We start from the raw sequence: 21,621 nt of genomic DNA on the forward strand, positions 1-21,621 counted from the left end.
CGTGCAATATTCTTGGACGCGACTGCTCGGATTGGGAACTCCTCAGTGTGATAGGTTGACCCTACACCGTAGCGGCGATCGGGTAGCCTAGGATTTAAAGCGTTTGCTTCTCACGCCGGGGATCCAGGTTCGATTCCCCATGGGTACAATGTGTGAAGCCCGTTTGTGGTGTCCCCTGCCGTGATATTTCTGTAATATTGCTAAAAGCGGCGTAAAACCAAAACTCACTCACTCTTTGTGTAGCCCATTCAATTACCCCTCTTCGTGTTCAGTAAAAAATACTTCTTTTTGTGATATTTTCCAATATGTATAACTTTATAACATCAATATATATTCAAATGATGATTGACTGTATTCTTCCTTCCTTCTTTCAGGTCATTGCACTCATCTCCGTCGTGTTCGTGCTTCTGTCCATCTCAGTTTTCTGCATGGAGACTCATATTATATTCCGACACCCAAGGAACAGTTCGGTCGAGGGAGGGACAACTGTGCGAGAGATTCAACGCTTAACACAACCTTTGCTGTTTTTGAGTGTTATTGAATATACCTGCATCACGTACTTCACTATAGAAATCATTATCCGCTTTTTGTTTTGTCCCAGCAAGATTTCCCATTTAAAACACGTTTTAAACTGGGTTGACTTCACATCTGTTATACCTTTTTATACCAAAATTATCGTGGTGGCCATAGATCCATCTTTAGAAGATTCAACCGGGTTGTATTTTCTTAATTCGTTACGATTAATTCGAATTTTTAGAATTTTAAAATTGACTCGACATGTGAGTGGCCTGAAAATCTTAGCTCAAACAATCAAAGCCAGTGCGAAGGAGTTGCTACTGTTAATTCTAGTTCTGAGTATCGGAGTGTTGATATTTTCCTGTTTAATATTCTACGCCGAGCAAGTTGAGGAGTCTTCGAGAAATGACTTCCGGGATATACCAATAGCGTTCTGGTGGGCTGTGGTAACCATGACGACACTTGGATACGGTGATATGTACCCCAGGACAGGACTTGGTTACATCGTCGGTGCTATATGCGCACTTTGTGGTCTGCTCATGTTGGCACTTCCGGTTCCGGTGATTGTGAACAACTTCACCTTATACTATTCTCACGCTCAAGCCAGAATGAAGCTCCCGAAGAAGACCAAGAACTTTCTAGTCGGAGCGGCAGACGCCCTCAAACAACATGACTCTCGCGTTAGTCTCGAGAGCGGTGAGAGCAACCCGGAGCGATCTTCAAGTTCGGATATTCTCAAGAACCTCCACGATAAGGTGGACCGGAAGGGCAGCGATAACAGTGAGGAGAGCACTGACAGCGGGATAAAAACAGGTAAATATTTATTTTATTCAGGTCACAATAAGTTATTCTTAGACCTAGAAGAGAACGGGTGGCCCAGTCGTCTAAGGAGCCGCAATTCGCAGAGTTATGCCCCTTGGGCACGCAAGAAAATTATCATTGTGGGTTCGAATCTCGGTTTGCCCCGATTATGTTTCTAGGTTTGTCAGCACCATACCCGTGCTCATGGGTTTCACCGAAGTGGTAAACGTCTAAGACCGGTTATGAGTGCGCATGCGTATCGTCCTGATTACCGATGCAGAATTATTTTTGGACGCACATTTTTTCTCGTTCTGAAAAGTGAATGTTGAGCAAGAATTCCAATCGCGCAGCACTTGCTCTACCTCTGACTATAACATTACGCACCGATTTAGCATATTATATTTCTTATCTGAGAATGTAAAATTAATTGCAGAGATAAGATTGGCTTGAAAAACAGACAGTACGAAGTGTTGTCCGAGATTTTGCTATGCCTAAAATTTTGCCTCTTTTTCTCGTAGACCGCTAGAATAACCATGCGACGATTTTTTTTATTTGACAGCTTTAGATAAACCTTAAGCGAACAAACTTCAACATGATATCAGAACGACATAATGATATATACTGAACCTAATTAAAAACTTCACAATCCTAAGATTTTAACATTTTGACCAGTTATCATTGTGGGCCCTTATTGTGTATTTAAACAGTAATGGCCACGTATTGTCTTCAGATAACACCCGTTTTTGTGCAGGTGAATCGATCAAAATCATGTGCACAGCACTACAGTGGCAAAAGAGTTTTTTCACGTGCAACTGGTCACGTGGCCATAATACCGCACGTGTTTTCAGCCATACTTGTTAGCAGTCATTGACAAAAAAAGAAAAACACAAGGCAATGTGAACGTGCCATCGGCACGAAGTCGCAAGGACGATGTGTTGTAGTCGACGGACTGTTTATGATTTACAGACGCGTCTACAGCAAACGGGTACCACCGCTGATCGCCCTCGGCCAGGTCGACCACGGGTGACGTCACATGCAGAGGATCGTCAGATTGTCTTACGTCACCTCCGTAACCGATTTTTGACGGCTACATCAACCAGAAATGAACTGTTTAGGGGTAGACTGAGTGCGCAAACTGTTCGAAACCGTCTGAGAACTGCTCACCTTCAAGCACGACGGCCATACTGCGGGCCGATTCTGACTCAATTACACAGACGTCAACGTCAATTGTGGGCACAGCGACACTTACGATGGACTCAGAGGAATTGGAATCAAGTCGTCTTCAGTGATGAATCCCGATTTAATCTTCGATTTGCTGTTGGTAGGGCGAGGGTGTGGCGGCGCCGTCATGGACGTTACGCCCAGTGTTGTGTACAGGAAGTTGACAGATTTAGAGGCGGAAGTGTCATGGTGTGGGGTGCTTTCTAAGGCAATGCACGTTCAAGGCTTCTTGTCATCCGTGGCAACCTCAACGCTGCTGCTTACCGCGACCAAGTACTGGCACCAGAACTTCTGCCTTTTATGGCAGCGCATGGACCCGGTTTGATCTTCCAAAAGGACAATGCCAGACCCCACACAGCAATTTTGACAAGGAATTTCCTTCAGAATGCGGGAGTCAACGTCATGGACTGGCCTTCAAGGTCTCCCGACCTCAATCCCATCGAACACGTCTGGGATGCTCTTGGCAGAAGTCTGCGCACTCTCCAGAACCAACCACAGAATTTGCAAGATCTTGGCACCATTTTGCAGCAACAATGGCGTCGTCTTCCCAAACATATGTTCACAAGCATCACAAGGTCAATGCGGAGGCGTTGTGTGGCAGTTGTCAACGCACATGGTGGCCATACACGGTACTGAACTTGTGTGCCATCAGATTCTCGTGCTTGGGACTTATGATTTAAACTGTTGATGTTACTACCGAATACCGTAGGTGCTTGGAACAAATTATTGTTACCACCATTAATAAAAATCCTTCTTTGGACATTGATGATTAAAAATTACCTTCTCTGATACATTTGTCCGTTGTATATCATATATGGGATTACTTTTAAAAATGTGAAACTTTTAATTTGACTCAGTATATTAAATGGATTTCTAAGTCTTCGATAGCAAAAATTCTTGTCCAAAAAGACGAAACTCGATTTTCCACTATGACGTCAAAAGACGAGTGAGCGATATACAGACACACAGAGGAAAAAAGTGACATTGCTCCGTAGTGTGTAGAACTTGGCCATTGTAACTCGGCTCTCTTGATGATAATTTGCTTTGGGTCACGACAATATATTCTCGTAATTGTTTTGCTTACGTTGATAAAAAACTGTTTCAACACAAATTTCGATATTGAAACCATATACCTTTTAGGTATCATCATAAATTATGGCACTTCACTATGTAAAAAAAAAAGTAATATTTAGCGAAATGTGGTCCTATTTGATATTATTAGATTCCCAAGTTCACCTGATTGTGCACATGTAATTTGACCCACGTTGCACCATTATTAATGGATTACAGGTCTTATCGTCCAATATCCAGAACTACACAGCGCTTTGCTTGACGACATGGTTTGTTTTATGTCTTTGACGACCTCGGGGAAATACATTAGTACTTTAATTAATATACATCTTACCTTATATATTGTGAAGTCAATATTTAAAAACTAGCGAAACGTGATCAATGTATACACAACTAGAGGACAGTTGCGATTGATAGCGCAGACAGCATGAATATTCTCTCAATCAAACGAACAAAATCAATTTCCAAAACGGTTTACTTCTAATAATCTGTGCATATAATAAATAAATAATAGTATCAGTTTGTTAAAATGATATATTCAGTTTTAGTTACATGATGAAATGAAGTGAGTGTTCGCGACCTGTTTATACGAAATTCACTCAACAAGAAATACTTGCAGGCTGCAGTTTTAAACATTTTACATTTCATTTCTTGAAAGTAAGAAGGAAAACGACACGATATTTGTCATTGTTTTATGTAAATAACGTTTAAACAGACATTATAAGACACCCCTCATGGTTTATTCTGACTCCAGTGTTTTATTATACGATAAACAACTCCCACTGGTCGTTTATTTCTTTTGTGGCCTTGATATTGAACAGTAGATTTGGTATTTATCCAAAATGTACATTTGTGAGTGAAAAACCCCCATTTAAAATGTGATCAGGTTTTACTTCATGACTGAAACTGTAAACTGAATGATTGTGTGAATTTTCATTCGACCTTCACCTCAACTACCAAATATGTACTTACGTTTGACATCAGTGACCTTTCACAAAATGGCGTGTTCAATGAACGGGGAACGTCAGATATTCAGGAGGATTTTCCCTGTTTCAAAGTTCGTATGCACATAAATGAATCCTGTAAGTTATCAGGGTGAATTTGACAATCTGCGATTTGTTTTGTGTTTTATGCTTTTCACTAGGCCCCAAAGACTGGGTAGAAAATGCAGATAAATTCTAAATACTGTCAACGTGCGCAAGTCTGCGTCAGTGATGGCGTCACGAGGAACTTTATTAACACTTTCATTTGTATTTCCCAAATAACTGTAATGAATCTATTTTTAAGGACTAATTTTTCTACTTATTATCTATCCATGCGTATTCTCAATAATATGATCCAATTATGTGACGAATAGAGGAGTGGCTCTAAATAGTAAATAAATGCTGCACAAACTAAAATCTGGATTTGGTTTTGTTTACATTTTCAAACCAACTACAATACATTTTTCCGAGCACTTCTTTCCTTTTCTACACCTGTTTTATTTCGTTTGATTTCATCTGAATCATTTGTGATAGTTTGACATATGAGTTTAAAATATATGAGGAATTCAGGGATGTGTGTATTGCAACTGAGTGAAATATTTGCAACCGGCATACGCGAAACGTGATTTTGTCAACTCGTTTTTTTTTTGTTTTTCGTTAGTGCTATTTTCGTTCCAAAATATACTCACTATAGACACGAGTCTAAGGTTACAGGCGGTGTTTCAGAATTTCAGTGTTTTGTTTTGCGTAGAATGTCCACATGACATGATACCACAGAACAGAGATTGTCACGTAGAATCTGTGCACAGGATGAGAGTCCGTGGTGTATTTTGAGTTTACTCAACTTCAAAGACATAGTGAGGGTTCAAGGAGACCCTATCTTCCAGAGTCAAGGGGTTTATCAATTACGAATGCAAATATACATGGAGACATGCGCTCCCTTCAAAAGTTTGTTTTGAGTGAAAATAATGACAACAAACTGCTCTGTTTATGTTAATTTTGTCGAGAGCACATGGTGTGCTTGATCAGCATGACAACGCCAGACCCTATACAGCCCGAACCGTACAGAACGTCCCTGGTCTGCACGCTCCCCAGACATATTACAGTTTATGATTTTAGGATGGAGTTATCTCCCTTTACCAAAAATAAATCATTCTGACCTCTTTGAATAAAACTCTGAATCTTTATGAATAATAATTTGAAAGTATTGGAAATGAATAATATTATTTCAATAATGTTGGGCTTGTAAAGCAAAATCACTGAGAAAATTAAAACCTCATATTACAGGAGTAAGAAGAAACAAAAGATGGTACTTTGCAAACAAAATCATAAATATTATGATATTTCCTATCACAGATAAGCCATTTTGGTATAGTGGGTGCAATATTGTGTTCTTTTATAAAGTATATGCTCATACCTTCACTTCAATACCCAAATAACTTTAGTCATTCTCAATTTTTATTAAACTTGTCGCACTTTCCTTAATCACATGTGCGCTAAATGTTTTGCTGAGTCATGCCTTTAATGGCATACTGTGAGGAAATGGTCAAGATACAATTTGTAAGAAATTGATTTTTCGAAAATATACTCAATCTTCTTCATGATCCTCATTTCAAACCTTTTGGACCTCTGAGGTAAATAAATTCCATGCTATCTCTTGGACTATATCACCCATAGAACATTTCTGGGATGTCATGGATCGTCGTGTTCGACAACGACCACATCCTCCAGACTACCGACAAGAACTGATTCAGGCCCTTCAAGAAGAATGGCGACGTGTCCCACGTGAGGTCATCAGACGACTGAGTTTAGTTTCCGTGTGCTCCGGAGAGTCATTGCGTGTCTTGTAGTAGCTTGTGGTCAAACACGCTATTAACTGCGTCAGCCTGGTGAGGCTCATTATCAGCTCAGGGCCCTTGCCCCCTCTACACGCAGCCCACACAGCGAATGGGATTTCTCCCAATAAGGGCTACCTGGTCGAACCCACAGAGAACTTTTCGGAGAATGTGAAGACTCCAAAATATTAAAACTGATTCATCTTCTGATAAACTCGGAATCCTACAATGATATTTCTTATGATTTTGAAAAGGGCTGTGTCGATTTTATTGATTTGACATGCTACTTGAATTCTTACACGTGTTTCGTCAAAATCAGTGTGCCGCAATTAAGTACATTCGCACTTGCGTACATAATAATATTAATACTTTATATTGAAAAATATATGTGACTGTGTGCTACTATCTGACTGGTCGAAAAACTTTGTATCCCATAAATCATACAGACTTGCCATTGCGTTGAATACTTTCTATGATAAGTACTTTTTTTTCGAATTCTCGATTTTTAGAAAAAACAACCGCATCATTCAGCTTTGAGAAATACCTCAGTAAATAAGTAATAAGTTTGATCAATATTTTATTAGAACAATTTGGATTACGTTATTGTTTTTCCCACATTCTGCTAACCAGGTTCAGTTATCACCCAAGCATATGTTATATGTTGTATCATGACATCCCAACGTGGCGTCTTAGTATTCCAGTCTCACAACATTGAGGGGGCGGTCGGGTAGCCTAGTGGTTAAAGTGTTCGCTCGTCACGCGGAAGACATGGGTTCGATTTCCGACATGGGTACAATGTGTGAAGCCCATTTCTTGTGTCCACCGCCCTGATATTGCTGGAATATTGCTAACAGAGGCGTAAAATCAGACTCACCGTCTCACTAATAACACTGAGTGATTACAAATTTGAAAACACACTATGTTTATCTCCTAAATACTGTAAAATATCTTGTCGAAACGTTTGAATCAATCGGTGGCACCCGTCACAAACACATGCAATGCAAGTCAATTATTCACCTAAAAACACACACGGTAACATATGGTACAAGTCAAAATGGGGAAGTGCATCTGACATCGTTTTGTCACTGATGCGTCAAATTTGGAAATGTGCTGCACATGTCTACCATAAAACTTTTTGAAAGACTCACCGAGGCCTTGATTGTTGTAACAAGGTCAAAGAACGTCTGAGCAAGAGTTGTATGCGTCTCTTTGAAGTCTTTGAAGAAAGAGCATGCCCGAATGTACCTCAAAAGTTATGGAATGTAGACACCAAGGACTGGGCCTGCAGCAATTTTGCTCCAAATAAAGGGAAAGTTGACTATTGGAAAGTTCAAGTCACCCTTATGTCATACAGTCTTGTGGAGAATCTTTATGCATCGATCTAAATATGAAACAGATGAAGCGGTCTCACTGGTCTCCTATATTTCTAGTTCAGTGGGTAAATCAGTGGAAGGGAAATGGCGATTTTCAACGTTATTGAAACTCAGATGTTCATTCGATGACATATCATTTTTACAAATTAATTAATATTTGCATAAGTGTCAATTTTACATGAATCCTTTTTTTAGGATTAGCAATGAAATACTCTTCGAGTCAGTTTAAATAGATGTTTCTGTTGATGTTTTACTTGAAGAAATAACAGCCCCGAATCCCAGTCGTTGTGTATTTAATAGGCGCCAAAGTGTTTTTTCAGTCTGTTTTAATTGTGTGGTTGTGTAACCATCAGGGAATATAATCTCTCAGCTGCTGACCTTGGACTTCGTACTGCCTCGTGCCCTTGTCCTCCTATCGACATCCGGTGTGGCTGACCTTGGCAAGGTTACTGATAGTTGTTCTGCTGAAGCTGTAGCATTACGAAGGATGAACAAGCCTGTTTCCGTGACTTATGCTACACGACGGCGCATACTGAGTTAAATCGGTGACATGAATAATTAAATGCTTGTGGGAAACAGTCCACTTCATGCAAACAGTCCTTGTATGTGTATGAACGTTCGAGAGAAAGGGATCTCTTGGTGCGGAGTCGCTGTGTCTATCTTTGGTTGTTGGTTTGGATGTTCAGATGAAATTGTGACTGGGGAGTGATATCTGAAAAAAATAATAATACGATAATGCAAAGAATAATATATTTGATGACACATAGTAATATAACTGAAACACTGCGAAGTTTAACCTATCTCACGTTTGTAATGTAATTATGTATTCAAGTTCGATTCATTATCAGTGTAATAGAACATTTTCACCTCATCAGCTCGAAGACCTTTCCAAGAAACTTGACTGCTTCAGGTATGAATAATGAACACTTGGAGGTGACTCGTGCATATATTTACCGCGTATAAAAAACAGCGCCAAAAATCATTTTCATAATCATAAGGGTACATCATAAGCAAGTGTTTACATAATAAAATAGTGATGATCACCCGTCACAAACACGCGCAAAGGCAAGTCAACTATTCCCGTAAAACACACGAGAACATTTGGTACAAGTCAAAATAGGGAAAGACTTATTATGAAACCAGAACATCACACAAACTACTTCGTCATATATAATGAATTTATCCTCCTTTCTACACATACACATCAATGTGAAGACAGACGCTAACTGATTACATTCGGCTCACACTCATCCAATAGCTTATCTCGGACGGCATTGAGACGAATCCATATTGAAACTTGATCAATTGCTTTACAAGTTCACGTGACTGGCACATTATACAACACAATTTGGCGACCCTTATGTAAACGTTGCTCAATATATATCATAATACCCAAAGTATACCCAGTTAATCATGAAAGGGTTATTCTCAAAATCATTTTGTACGACCTATATGCGAAAGGATCTGTTGATATGCAGTTTACGATGAATTCCTGCAGTATCACTACTCCATAGGTATAGGCTCAATTTAATTAACAGCTGTGACATCACTATATCGTTTCACCTGTAGAAGATCTGTAAGAAGTGATAGTTTACTGACCTACTTTCAGCAATGCAAAGTCTAAGCTCAGGCATGAATTCTAAGCACGTACGGTAAACTACGGTTATAACGAACTACGGTTATAACGAACTCAAAGGGACCACAAATTGTAGTTCGTTATAACCGTAGTTCGTTATAAGCATATATACAGCATATATACAGCAGATGGCCGGGACCTAAAAAACAGTTCGTTATATCCGGCAGTTCGTTATAAGCGTGTTCGTTATAAACGTAGTATACTGTACATTAAAAATATACTTGTTACAATGATCAAATTGCACAAAATGCAGATGTCGCACTGAGATACCATGCGGCAATTTTAACACGAATACCCCACTCAGACACAGTATACTGACTCCGAGCAGACCGAGGCAGGCAGGGTAACATGAAGAGCCATCTTTTAACGTCTTTTGGTATGACGCGACCGGGGATCGAACGCCCTACCTCCCACTCTCCCTGTAGACGCATGTGGTAACGGGAACGATAAAAAAAAAACACTTTCATTCGAAGCCCATATCCGAAGGCGATATTTGTTAATGGTTCTTTATGTAATATTGTGTAATAACGGTACTCCGCTTGTCTCGAACTACGCATAGCTCGACAAATATCCGATTGTCCCTATCACCTTGAGAAACCGAAATTTCACTCATATTTCCATGTCCACTTTAGTCATGATCGCGATTTTTATATTTGTTTCTTCGATTTGTTTGTGTCTAATTAATTATTTACGTCTCTTGCTTCTAGCAGGTTAATTTGTGTTCAAGAAAGACTTTTTTCCACGGTTTCACAATGACAAAGGCCAAATTATTTTTCCCAAATACGACATGACGATAAGACTTCCAAGGAATGCATTTAAGTTATAACAGACATGATTCAGATTGCCATTTTGGCACTGGCGATTTACATGACCTCTGTATTCTGTCTGTAGTGAGCAACAGCGGGGAGATGAGCGGCATCAGCGTCATCTTCACAGACGAGATGACGTATCCGCAGCTTCCCCGGGTTCGAACCCCGCCCTCCGTCAAGCGGAAGAAAAGTCAGCCCCGACGACAGAGCCCTACTACAAACGGCGGCGGCAGCACCAGACGAGGTAGTGTGATTATCCTGTTAGCCACACCTTCATTGTCAAGATGCATTTAAGATTCATTTAAAAAAAAAATTTTTTGTTAGGGAATATTAGTCTGATTTGTAAGGACGGGGAGGGGATTATTTTGAGAACAATCTATCTTTTACACATCTATATCCTACAATTTTTGATTTTTTAATCAGAACCATCAAACAATCTATTCATTTACACTGTAAACATCATAATTTTGACGTTGTTTTTTTCATGATTTTTTTAAGAATTCGATTAAAAGAATCTGTTCTTAACTAAAATTGAAAATTCAAACAAACTATTCATTTTTTTACCACTGCCAACAATGTATTTACTTTGGGAATATTTCTGAACACATTATTCATTACAATCGACGCTCATGATGCTCATGATGTCAATCACTGGATTGCTGGTCCAGGCTCTATCATTTACAGATCGCTGTCGTATGGCTGCAATATTGCCGAGTGTGGCGTTAAACAACAAACAAATCTTATAAGTGTTTGGTGTATGCGCCTAGATAATTTGACGTTTGATATTTGGCAAATAGAATTACTAAACTATACCAAGAAATATATTAATAACATTAATGTCATATGTGTTTCAGGTTCAATGACCTTGAAAAATAATGGGACGTCAAGAAGAAGGTCTCTGTTCCCCACAATGGCGGATGTCGACGTGTGAGCCGCGGCATCAGTTCACGGTGTTGACGTCGACAATTAGCAGCAAGAACGCGCATGACGTCGCAATGCTGAAGTGCTTTGCTTCCCACACACTACCAGGGGCGCGTTGCAAGCCAAGAATCGCTTAGAGTAAGCAAATTAATCGCTCACCCCGGGGTCTGCAACAGTTCGAAGCGCTTACGCACTCTTCCTAAATGGCTGCGCATCTACGGCTTGGTTGCCTTGCCCTAATGAAGAACGTAATGGAAGAGGCTCGGTGACGAACTGATGAAATTTATGACTACTTTGAAGATGTGGAGCAGACTGAGGATGATGGGGTGTTAGCTGCCTTTGCTCATTTCCGAGTTGATCGAGTCAAGAATTTCTTGTTCCGTTTTCGAACTCAGCCGCCATTTTAGTTTGAGAAGGACGCGACCTCAGTCAGCGAATGGAATGATTGCAAGCGGCTGAAAGTTAGCGCCCTGTTGTAAGGCGAATCGCGATTGACGCTTTGTAACGCTCCCCAGTTGTAATTTTGACATCGACGTATTGTGACGTCGTGTGTTATGACATCAGATCATGATAACCTTCTGACATGACGTCACATGCTGACGTATACAACCATATCTGTGATGTATTACGAAGATATTGGATAGCCATGTGCATTCAACACTACCCGGTGAAAAAATGGACATGGTTTGGTGTAATTGACTAGCCATATTTCAGCGGTTATGGGGCACGGAATAGCACAGGATAGATATTAACTGGACAACATACTATGGTCAAGCCGTATGACGATAGTAGGTAACACCAGTTGTAAAACTGGTTCAGCTTACTGGTTTCGTAAAAGAACGTTTCTGTTTTAAGATTGACAAATTTGTATTTTTATGAGTGTGGTTCGTTGCTTCGGTTGAAATGGTTTGGGGTTGGGGGTTGTTGGGTGGCTGTTAAAATAATTCACCAGGACATAATCGAAGTGATAATTATCATGTGATATTTTTTTTATACACATTACGTTTATAAAATGGGGCGGTGGGGTATCCAAGTGGTTTAAGCGTTTGCTCGAGAAGACGCGGTTTCGATTGCACACATTGGTACAATGTGTGAAGCCTATTTCTGGTGTCCCCTGCTGTGATATTTCTGGAATATTGCTAAGAGCGGCGTAAAACCATACTCACTCACGTTTATTGAAAGAACCGATATATTGGAATTACAGTATATACCGAACCACTGCTTTCCGAGACTACGAGGAAGCTCAGTTGCCAATAGGAACCACTGCAAACACTAGATAATTAAAAAGCAGTCGACTCTACAAAGAAAACTGGAATTTTTAAAGGGTTAGTGTGGGATGGGAGCTGAGTTGAGGGATGGTCCAAAATTTGAGACAAAAATGGAGTACAATAATATGGAATCCCAGTATTGCCTCCTCGCCCTTACAAATCCAAGCCAAACTTGAATTGGTCAAAATGTTGTGTTGTCGCACTTTGATACATTTTGTCATTTTGCGACAAGGCGATAGTGCCCCTTTTAATGTACCATACAAACCACAGACATGTATTGTAAGGGCGACAAGGTGACAGTGTCCCTTTTAGTATTCCATACAAACCACATTATTATTCTTTCGACCCTCACTCACTGTCTCCCCTTATCCTGAGTCACCCGCCATCTACATTCTCAGACTCTACCGCCTCGAGGGGCGGTCGGGTAGCCTAGTGGTTAAAGCGTTCGCTCGTCACGCCGAAGACCCGGGTTCGATTCCCGACATGGGTACAATGTATGAATCCCATTTCTGGTGTCCCCCGCCGTGATATTGCTGGAATATTGCTAAAAGCGGCGTAAAACCATACTCACTCACTCACTCTACCGCCTCTACCAGTTCATTTGACTATTTTGACATCCGATTTTACTAGTGTTACACCGTGATTTACAAAAAAGGTACTGCATAAAAACACAATAGATTATTTTCAAGGATAACATTTAGAACACTTTTCTTATCGATAATTCATTATGAGGTTGTTTTTGAAGGAGCTCCAAGCGATGGTCCCGCATTCCAACCACGGTATTAAATACGGGAGCTTCTACACGAAATATTGACTCAAACCAAGATTCAACATAAAAGCAATTTATCAAGAGCCATGAAAATCTCGAGCAGCAAAACTTGTGATTTTTCTAAATGAATCCCTGCTGGTCATCGATCCCACATTACATTATCGTCTGCTTTGTTTTTAAAATGGCGCTGGTTTATGACGTCACGCTCGTGGAATCGATGGCGCCATTAATCAGATTGCGGACCACCTGTGGAAATTCACACACTTGTCTTGATGTGAGTATCGGTGATTTGAGACACGAACTCAGGCAACAAGGAAGAAATGAGGAAGGAATGAGGTTGTTTCCATTAAACGATTTCTTTGAATTACTTAGCTATTTCAAGAAGATTATTGACGTAAATGATGTAATTGTTACACTGTGTTTATGTATATATCTGATATTGAACAATATATTATATGAACATTATTTAGTCTATACATCCCCTTGTTGTTTGTGGTTTGTCTTCGATCGCATCAAGTATGCGCTGTATACTTTTCAGTTGTCGTCCAAGGATTTCCATTGGCATCCATTGATATTTTTGCGAAGAAAAATATTCTACTAGGAGGGTTTGAAACTTGAACAGATTTATTGAGTTATTTAATATTTATTATGAACTCTATAACCGCATTTGTAAGGAATGCGTATGCATGGTTGGAAATCAATTTGATTTGACGTGAGTGGGTAGTTAAGAGATATGTATTTCACCATGTCAATTGATATGAAGAAAGGTTTTTTCCATAGCAAGGAAATAATTATGATCGGTATTTTGAAAAGTGCTCAGTCGTAAGTTCTATCATGTGTTTGTGTATTATTTTAGAGAGAGAGAGAGAGAGAGAGAGAGAGAGAGAGAGAGAGTGTGTGTGTGTGTGTGTGTGTGTGTGTGTGTGTGTGTGTGTGTGTGTGTGTGTGTACGTGTGTGTGTTCGAAAGATGAGCTGACCACTTAACATATGACTTTAATAATAACTTGAAAGTAAACATATTTGATATGTTAGTCAAGTCATTGATGCGACTGTATACACAAGAGACCATTTGTTAAGGTATATATTTGCCCCTTTAAGTATTTTTTATTATTTTAGGTATAAAAGGGGTCCAAACAATACTTTTCCCTTCAACCTACCTGCTATCACTATTAGACAATTACGAAAAATTACATTCGTTAAAATTGGATCAACTAAATGAGGAAAAGATCAGGGTTATAAAACGTGTTTCTAATTACACAATCCACGTTATCGACATTAATATGCAAACATCCACAGTTAACCTTTCGCTTGTAAACGGAGATATTGATTTTAAGACGTGCATGACCTTTTGTATTTTTCTGAACGAGAACAAGGGGAAACTTAAAATCTGAAATGAGTAGAATCGGTAAGAGTGAGTGAGCTTTTATACTTGAACAGTATGCCAGTTATATCACGGTGTGTAAGCATGATGTTGAAGGACAGCCCGAAGTGAGGCAGGTCTTAGACATTTACCGCTCGGGGGAAACCCAAGAGCACGGGTATAGTGCTGACAATCCTAGAAACATAATGTGGGCGAACCGGGCAAGGATCACTGGCCTTTGGCACACCGAATTCCAGCACCTCAGACGATTCTGCCACCTGTGACCCAGGTTCACTACGGTACTATACACACGAGTTGTCATACACGTTAGTAATAAAAAATAGGATTACCTTCGGAAATGTGTAGTTAATTATAAAAGCGATGTCGATGAAACACCAGTGTCAACAATGAAAGACTGTGACGTCAACATGGACTGTGGCGTCATTACATAGTTCGTCATCAATAAGATACTGAGGCTGGTGCGTCATCATGCCTTTAACACCGTTGCCTGCATTACACCAACCATATCTCGGCCGAATGAGGAGTGACATCATTACAGAACACATTCTTCGCATAGATGGTATTTACTCGCTTTACTCGTGAATCAAATATTTCCGAATTCAATCACATGTCGTTACTGCGCTACTCTGTTTTGAATGTGAGTGTAGAATCTAATATATATATATATATATATTTATAATAATAATAATTAAATAAGTGGAGTAAGATTGAACACAGTCTTTATTGGCTAGCGCTTTCAATAATGTCCGTTATTCAGTTATGGCCCGATGAGACTCGTACGTGGCACGAGTTGAAAGCGCTACCCAATCAAGACTGTGTTCAATCTTACTCCACTTATTACATTATTTAATTATTACTATATTGTGCCTGAGAGTTAGAACTGTACTGCTCTCTCTCTCTCTCTGCTCTCTCTGCTCTCTCTCTCTCTCTCTCTCTCTCTCTCTCTCTCTCTCTCTCTCTCAGCGAGCCTGACCATCCATTTATGATAGCTATATATTTTATTTCGATCAAGTTTCAGACAAATGTTGTTTCTGTAAAGCATACTTTCTGTACAGTGTGGTTGCCCCTTATAACATAGATTTTAAAATGACAAGCTATAAGAAAGCAACAAATATAAGACAACTTAACTGAATACATTTAAAATCTATTGATACACACAATGAAGAACGCGCGACGTGATCACTTATAATGTGGAAACATCAACACGTCAGGAAAGTGTAACATGTCCTATTGTTAGACGTATAAAGACTGAAGTGAATGGACTGATCCTCCCACGAGTATTGGGACGTGGGCGATATGTTAATTCTTAACAGTAAGATGCTGCACCACCAGCCACTCCATCATCCTTGGCACGAGGCTCAGAATATAAACTGCAGGGCAAAAGAAAGTATACCGATTTGTTTTATTTAATTGAAAATTGAAGTAACTGTTGTTAAAGTTGATTATGTCTATTTAACCATCACTCATTCCTGCAACAGTTTGTGAAAAGTAAGATGTGTCTGGGTAATTTTGAGTAATAATAAATTGGTTCAAAGAAAACTGGCGTAAGAAATGAATTTGCAACCACATGACTCCTACCCTTTTTGATATATTGTAAATTAGCGCCGACAAAAGTTATTGATTTTTAAAGATAGCATGTCTGAGATACCCATGCGTAGTTGTATATTATGCGAAATGATTTATTTTAATTTGTAAAAGTTAATACTAAAAAACCCAAAACATGTAGAAGTTATCTTTGAGAGCTGACTAAGCTCCAGCACAGTTTCCTATTGTGGATATGTGGAGCATATGCCATGCGTCGAGTGAAATATATTTTCTCTCATCGAGTGACGGGGGAAGGGAGATATTTTCACGAGTGGCTACGTTGAATATCATACATATTATATACTTTTTTGTGTACTTGTCTAGCGGAGAATGAAATTAATTCATTATAAATGTAAAACCTTGAAACGTAAATTCTCCCTACCTAACACACGGGGACGTTTCTTCACCTCTTGTAATTGCGACTTAAAAAGTAGTTCCGTGTATGCAAAATTTTAAAAATATAAACAAAAGTAACAAAACATATTCGAGATTAATAAATAAATTATCATACATTTAGATATGATTATTTACAAAATCAACTTAAGGTTTTTCTTCTTCAAATCAACAAGACAATTGTTGGGAGCGAAAGAATACACACTGGTCAAGTAACAAAAATGGACGACGAAGAGTCTCAATTGACAATTTAAAAGAGAAATTAACAGATTATAACGAAACATTTTCACCAGAATAACAAACGGCAATATGCGATATGAACTCTATAAATCACTATCTGTCATTGTCATTTTGTGTACGGGCTAGACACCATCGATAAGGGAGGAGATAATTTTCGGGGAGGTAACTCTTGTAAGATAATAGTTCCTTCAAATTGTTGAGTTCACTGCAGTGAAATATTAGGTATTATTTTCACTGCAGTGAAATATCAAGTGTCATATTCACTGCAATGAAATATAACTTTTCTCAACTTCAGAAAACTCAGTCTTTCACACGTAAGTATATAATAAAAGCTATTAACTTTAACAAATGAAACACATAATAACACCAACTGAGAGGTATAGTTTCTTTTGCTCCTCAGTATATTAAGGTATGTGAACCTTCAGGGAAGTTTCAACAGCAGTAAAACTTTATCGCGGATATCCTTCTTATTAAATATGTACAAGATGGACGTCACTTGATCCCAGCAAGGCAACGCCACGAAATCCCAAGAGCATGTTATCAAAACACATTTATTGATTCATCAAGCTGATTGAACATATCAGTTTCATATAAACACTCAACAACTACACCGACATATCAAATATCACCACATGGGAGGTTATACATTTAAGGGTACCACATGTGGACAGGCGCAACGTGGATATATAGGTTCTGGAGCTCACCTTGTGGTAGAAGCACTTTAGTTCGGGTTATTCTAACGATCCAAATAATGTGTTTTTCGGGATTTTAACATAGCGCCACGGAGCATTTTCTGTTTAAGGAGTTTTGGAAAATCTGGCAGCTCTGATATGCAAATCATGACAATTACATCTACATTTTGTTAGTGTTTGGGTAAGTGCAATGCTTTTATTGCTACCAGATATATCTCTGGCGTGATTTGAAGCTTGGAGTCTGAATAGTAAGTTAAGGATTCGATTCTCTAATATCGTTGTACCACTCTTGTTGCTACATCTTTGTTTAAACAGAAACAAGAACAGATCTTTATTTCCGACATCATGGGAAATCGCACATATGAAATCCAATTAATATCTCCAACATCATGTAATTTCTTTTTATGAATCCTAATATCGTTTAGAATATGTTGTAGAAGACTGTCTGGTGACGCTTATCCAGTAGGATCCGCTATATCCTCGGGCCAGGCATTTCTCCATTCAGGGAAGCGACCACATTTTGCCAATATAACTTTGTTCGAATACTTATAATTAAAATATAGTATAAACTTGCAGAATTTAGTATGAACCTTTCAAAAGAATTGTGAAAATTCATACTCCCGAGCTCCGAAACATATAATAGGATTGGCTGTATAGGATAGACACGGTGAACACAGACTATACATTTTGGTATCATTGTGGGGACTATTTTAACACCATCTCCCAAGAAGGATAAATAATTAAAGAACTTCCCCTCAACGACAAATAATGTGTCACAGCTCTGTACAGTTTAGGGTCATCAAAAGCAATTTCCAGATCCAAGCTAATTTGAATCTACACATATGCACCGTTTCCAATCACTTTCCAGGACAGACAGAAAAGACTTCATGTCGCATAATTTCTTCACTATAAGTCTAGTCGAACACTCCGTTTGTTCAAGAATGTTTATCATTTACTAATACTTTTATAAACTAGCTTTGTAACTGTTCACTGAGAGTTTCATTGTTTGTCATTGAGATAAACATTTTTCCTTCAAAAGACAAATAGAAAAATAGTGCTATGGTTTACCTGAATATGTAGCTAACAGTTATAAACACCAAAGACAGTCACTGAACAAAAATGCCGTTCGCATTAATTTATACCATTTTCTGTATACATAACAAAAATAGCACTAAAACTGAACACAACTGGATGTCGTCATAAGGAGAAACTTGCATGTCAAAGTTCAGCTCCGTCAGTCTGGCAATTTCAAAAGCCCTATGACGTCACAGTGCTTCCTTGATGAGAAAAATACGATATACAAATTTCTTACATTAGGTTATTTACATAAAAGGAAGCCTTTAGTGAAGCTACTCAGCATGGATGACATTTCATACGTTTATTTCTTCATTTTCTCTCTTAAAATGTCAGAATAACCTACCCTAAACTTGGAATGAAGGATCATATTTTTCTCGTGAAGGAATGACGTGACTTACAGGGTTCATTCACGAGGGAAAGACAATCCGTCATTCGTTGTTTCGAGGAGGTTATTCCCGTAGTATGCTGCAGTTGCCCTATACTAATTAGGAGATAAACATACTGTGTTTTCAATGTAGAGCTAGGTTACCTGTAGATTTAACCCCGCTAAATTGAATTTGGAACCGAACGCGCAGCGTGAGGTTTCAAATGTTAAATTTAGCGCGGTTAAATCTACAGGTAACCTAGCTCTACATTGAAAACACAGTATGTTTATCTCCATTCTACCGCATCTGTGCATTTTGTAACCCGTAATTGTAGATATAATTGTTTAAATATGCCTACAGACAATGACTGAAAAAAGTGCTATTCTATGAATATCAGCTTCCTCGGTGATGCGGCCGTCAAACCAGCTGTTTCAATCAGAGGGGTTTTATTGTAATTTAATAGTCTCTGATTGACCAATCAGAATCGAGTAAATTCCAAATTCATGGTAAAATATATTTTGTCGTTTGGCTACAACAAATTAAACCATTAGATATTTCAGAACGTACAGGACGCACAAATGGCCGACACGATCAACACGACGGGGGATATTTCTGAAGTTGTTAGATAACTCTGGCGATGAAATGCTTGTCAATACTCATAAACTAGCCTATCATTCAAAGGTGATTATAAAGAAATGTCGAATATATATTGAAGTAAATTCATAGATTGGGGATGAATGTGTTTGAGTGTCGCTGTCAGTCCAGGCGCGGATTGATTCGATAGTTTGGTTGTGCATATCGCTTCGTTACGTTTATTAGGATGGGCGGGGGTATTGAGTGCAGAGAGTATAAGTGTCTAAATAGTTAGATACAACGCTTATCTATATATCTGAGTAAGGGAATTCACAGGGCATTGTGTCTATCAGGTTGTTCCTTGGGAATCTGAAAGTAGTAAGTAGTCAGCGTTTACGTCATTCCAAGAATATAGTCTCGTACAGAAAAATACCGTATTAATTCATTGAACAGAAGGAAGTATTGACCCTAAATATTTTTAAGCAATATTTCAGATAGCTCTGTGTGTGTGTGTGTGTGTGTGTGTTTGTGCGTGTTTGTGCATGTGTGTTTGTGCATGTGTGTTTGTGCATGTGTGTGTGTGTGTGTGTGTGTGTGTGTGTGTGTGTGTGTGTGTGTGTGTGTGTGTGTGTGTGTGCTAGTGCGTGTGCGCGTGTGCGCGCTGCTTCACTAAAATAAGATGAATTTTAGAAAATGCACAAATGCAAAAAGTGTACTTTGTTGTCGCCAGGCACACGTAGGCAGGCACATCATTTGTTTTATGTTATTATTATCGTGATATTAATATAGAGGATATTTTAGTTCCGAAGACAAATAGGTTTAAGGTGCCTAAGGTCGAACGACGGAATAAAATCATTAGCCCATGTTGACGACGTCAAGGCGAGCAACATGGTTTACGGACTGAACTTCAGATAACGACGATACACTCATAGCCCTCTAGTCCAGCTGGGCTGACACAGTGTTATCGTACCAATGATGGCATAACAAAGATATCTTCAATTTTACAGAACGTTGACACAATAACACATATGCAGAACATACAAGTCGTAGTTTAGAGAAAAACTATCATTGATATTTTTTTAATTATTCGTGATTGGGATTTCGAATTATGTAGGACGAATCCCTATTTCGAAGTAGGTCGTAGACCCGTTTTGTGAGAACGACAAGCATGTGTTTATTTATTTATTGACAAACCAAGGACTCAAACCTACAACATTCGGATCCTGACGTCGAGCCCTGTAAGGCAAATTGTAGCTAACTAAATCGCCCGTGTCATTTTATCTTTAATTTTTGGCAACGTCGATTTTTTCGGAAGCCAGAACACAATATATTTTAATATATTCGTATTAACCTTATACATTCAACTATGTGGGTCTGTAGGGTCCCAAGCCGTGACGATCTACGCTTTAACCACTTGGCTACCCGTCCCGCCCTTACTGTTTTGAATGTCTATATGTAAACACAAGCCAATGACTATTGGGTATGCGTTAACCCTGACGTTTCGATGAGACTGGTATCAGTCGGATTAATGGAGTTTCGATGTATAGCCACTTATAAAGGATTTAAATTTTTGCTAAACACATAATATTTGTTGAATGTTTTTACACCTAGAGAATCGCGACAATTGTTAGTCCTATTAAAAGCATCTGAACTAACTTTAAGAATAACTAAAGAACGGTGGGAAAGACTACATTATGAAGAAAGAAAAGATCAACTCTGTGACTTACGGGTATTCGAAACTGTTTCCCCCTTGTGTGGGTCCTGCTGACCATTTCAGTAATAAGATATCTTGACTATGCCGTTGATGTAGTGTTATAGTTATGAAATTGTTAATTTTGCTTTGTTAGATAACTGTGCTATATTAATTAAAACGGAAATGTAGCAGAGAAAAAATGTTACCAAATAGCTAAATGCTGTTTCACTATTCATTACCGTGCCATCATGTTAATTAATACGGTAATGTTTTGTACGTGGGCAGTTTGACTTCTACCAACATGAACCATAATATGATATGGTGCACTGTACAATAGACCATACATCTCAACATTATAATATATACACATCTAAAAGTTGGAGATATATATCATTAGACACGCCACACATAAAGACAAT

General features: G+C 38.8%; 1 protein-coding gene across 1 annotated transcript in view; it reads left to right on the plus strand.

The window, feature by feature from the left end:
- The window catches only part of LOC124148511 (potassium voltage-gated channel subfamily C member 1-like), a 28,111-nt gene extending 14,520 nt beyond the window's left edge, over positions 1 to 13,591 (plus strand). Inside the window, exons 2-4 of the mRNA XM_046519618.2 lie at positions 375 to 1,329; positions 10,328 to 10,489; positions 11,100 to 13,591. Coding sequence (XP_046375574.1) covers positions 375 to 1,329; positions 10,328 to 10,489; positions 11,100 to 11,176 — 1,194 coding nt within the window. The 3' untranslated portion in view covers positions 11,177 to 13,591. The remainder of the gene's footprint in view (positions 1 to 374; positions 1,330 to 10,327; positions 10,490 to 11,099) is intronic.
- The last annotated feature ends 8,030 nt before the right edge of the window (positions 13,592 to 21,621 follow it).

This window comes from Haliotis rufescens, unplaced genomic scaffold (genome assembly GCF_023055435.1).
Source record: "Haliotis rufescens isolate VD_foot unplaced genomic scaffold, xgHalRufe1.0.p SCAF_6, whole genome shotgun sequence".
NCBI lineage: Eukaryota > Metazoa > Mollusca > Gastropoda > Lepetellida > Haliotidae > Haliotis > Haliotis rufescens.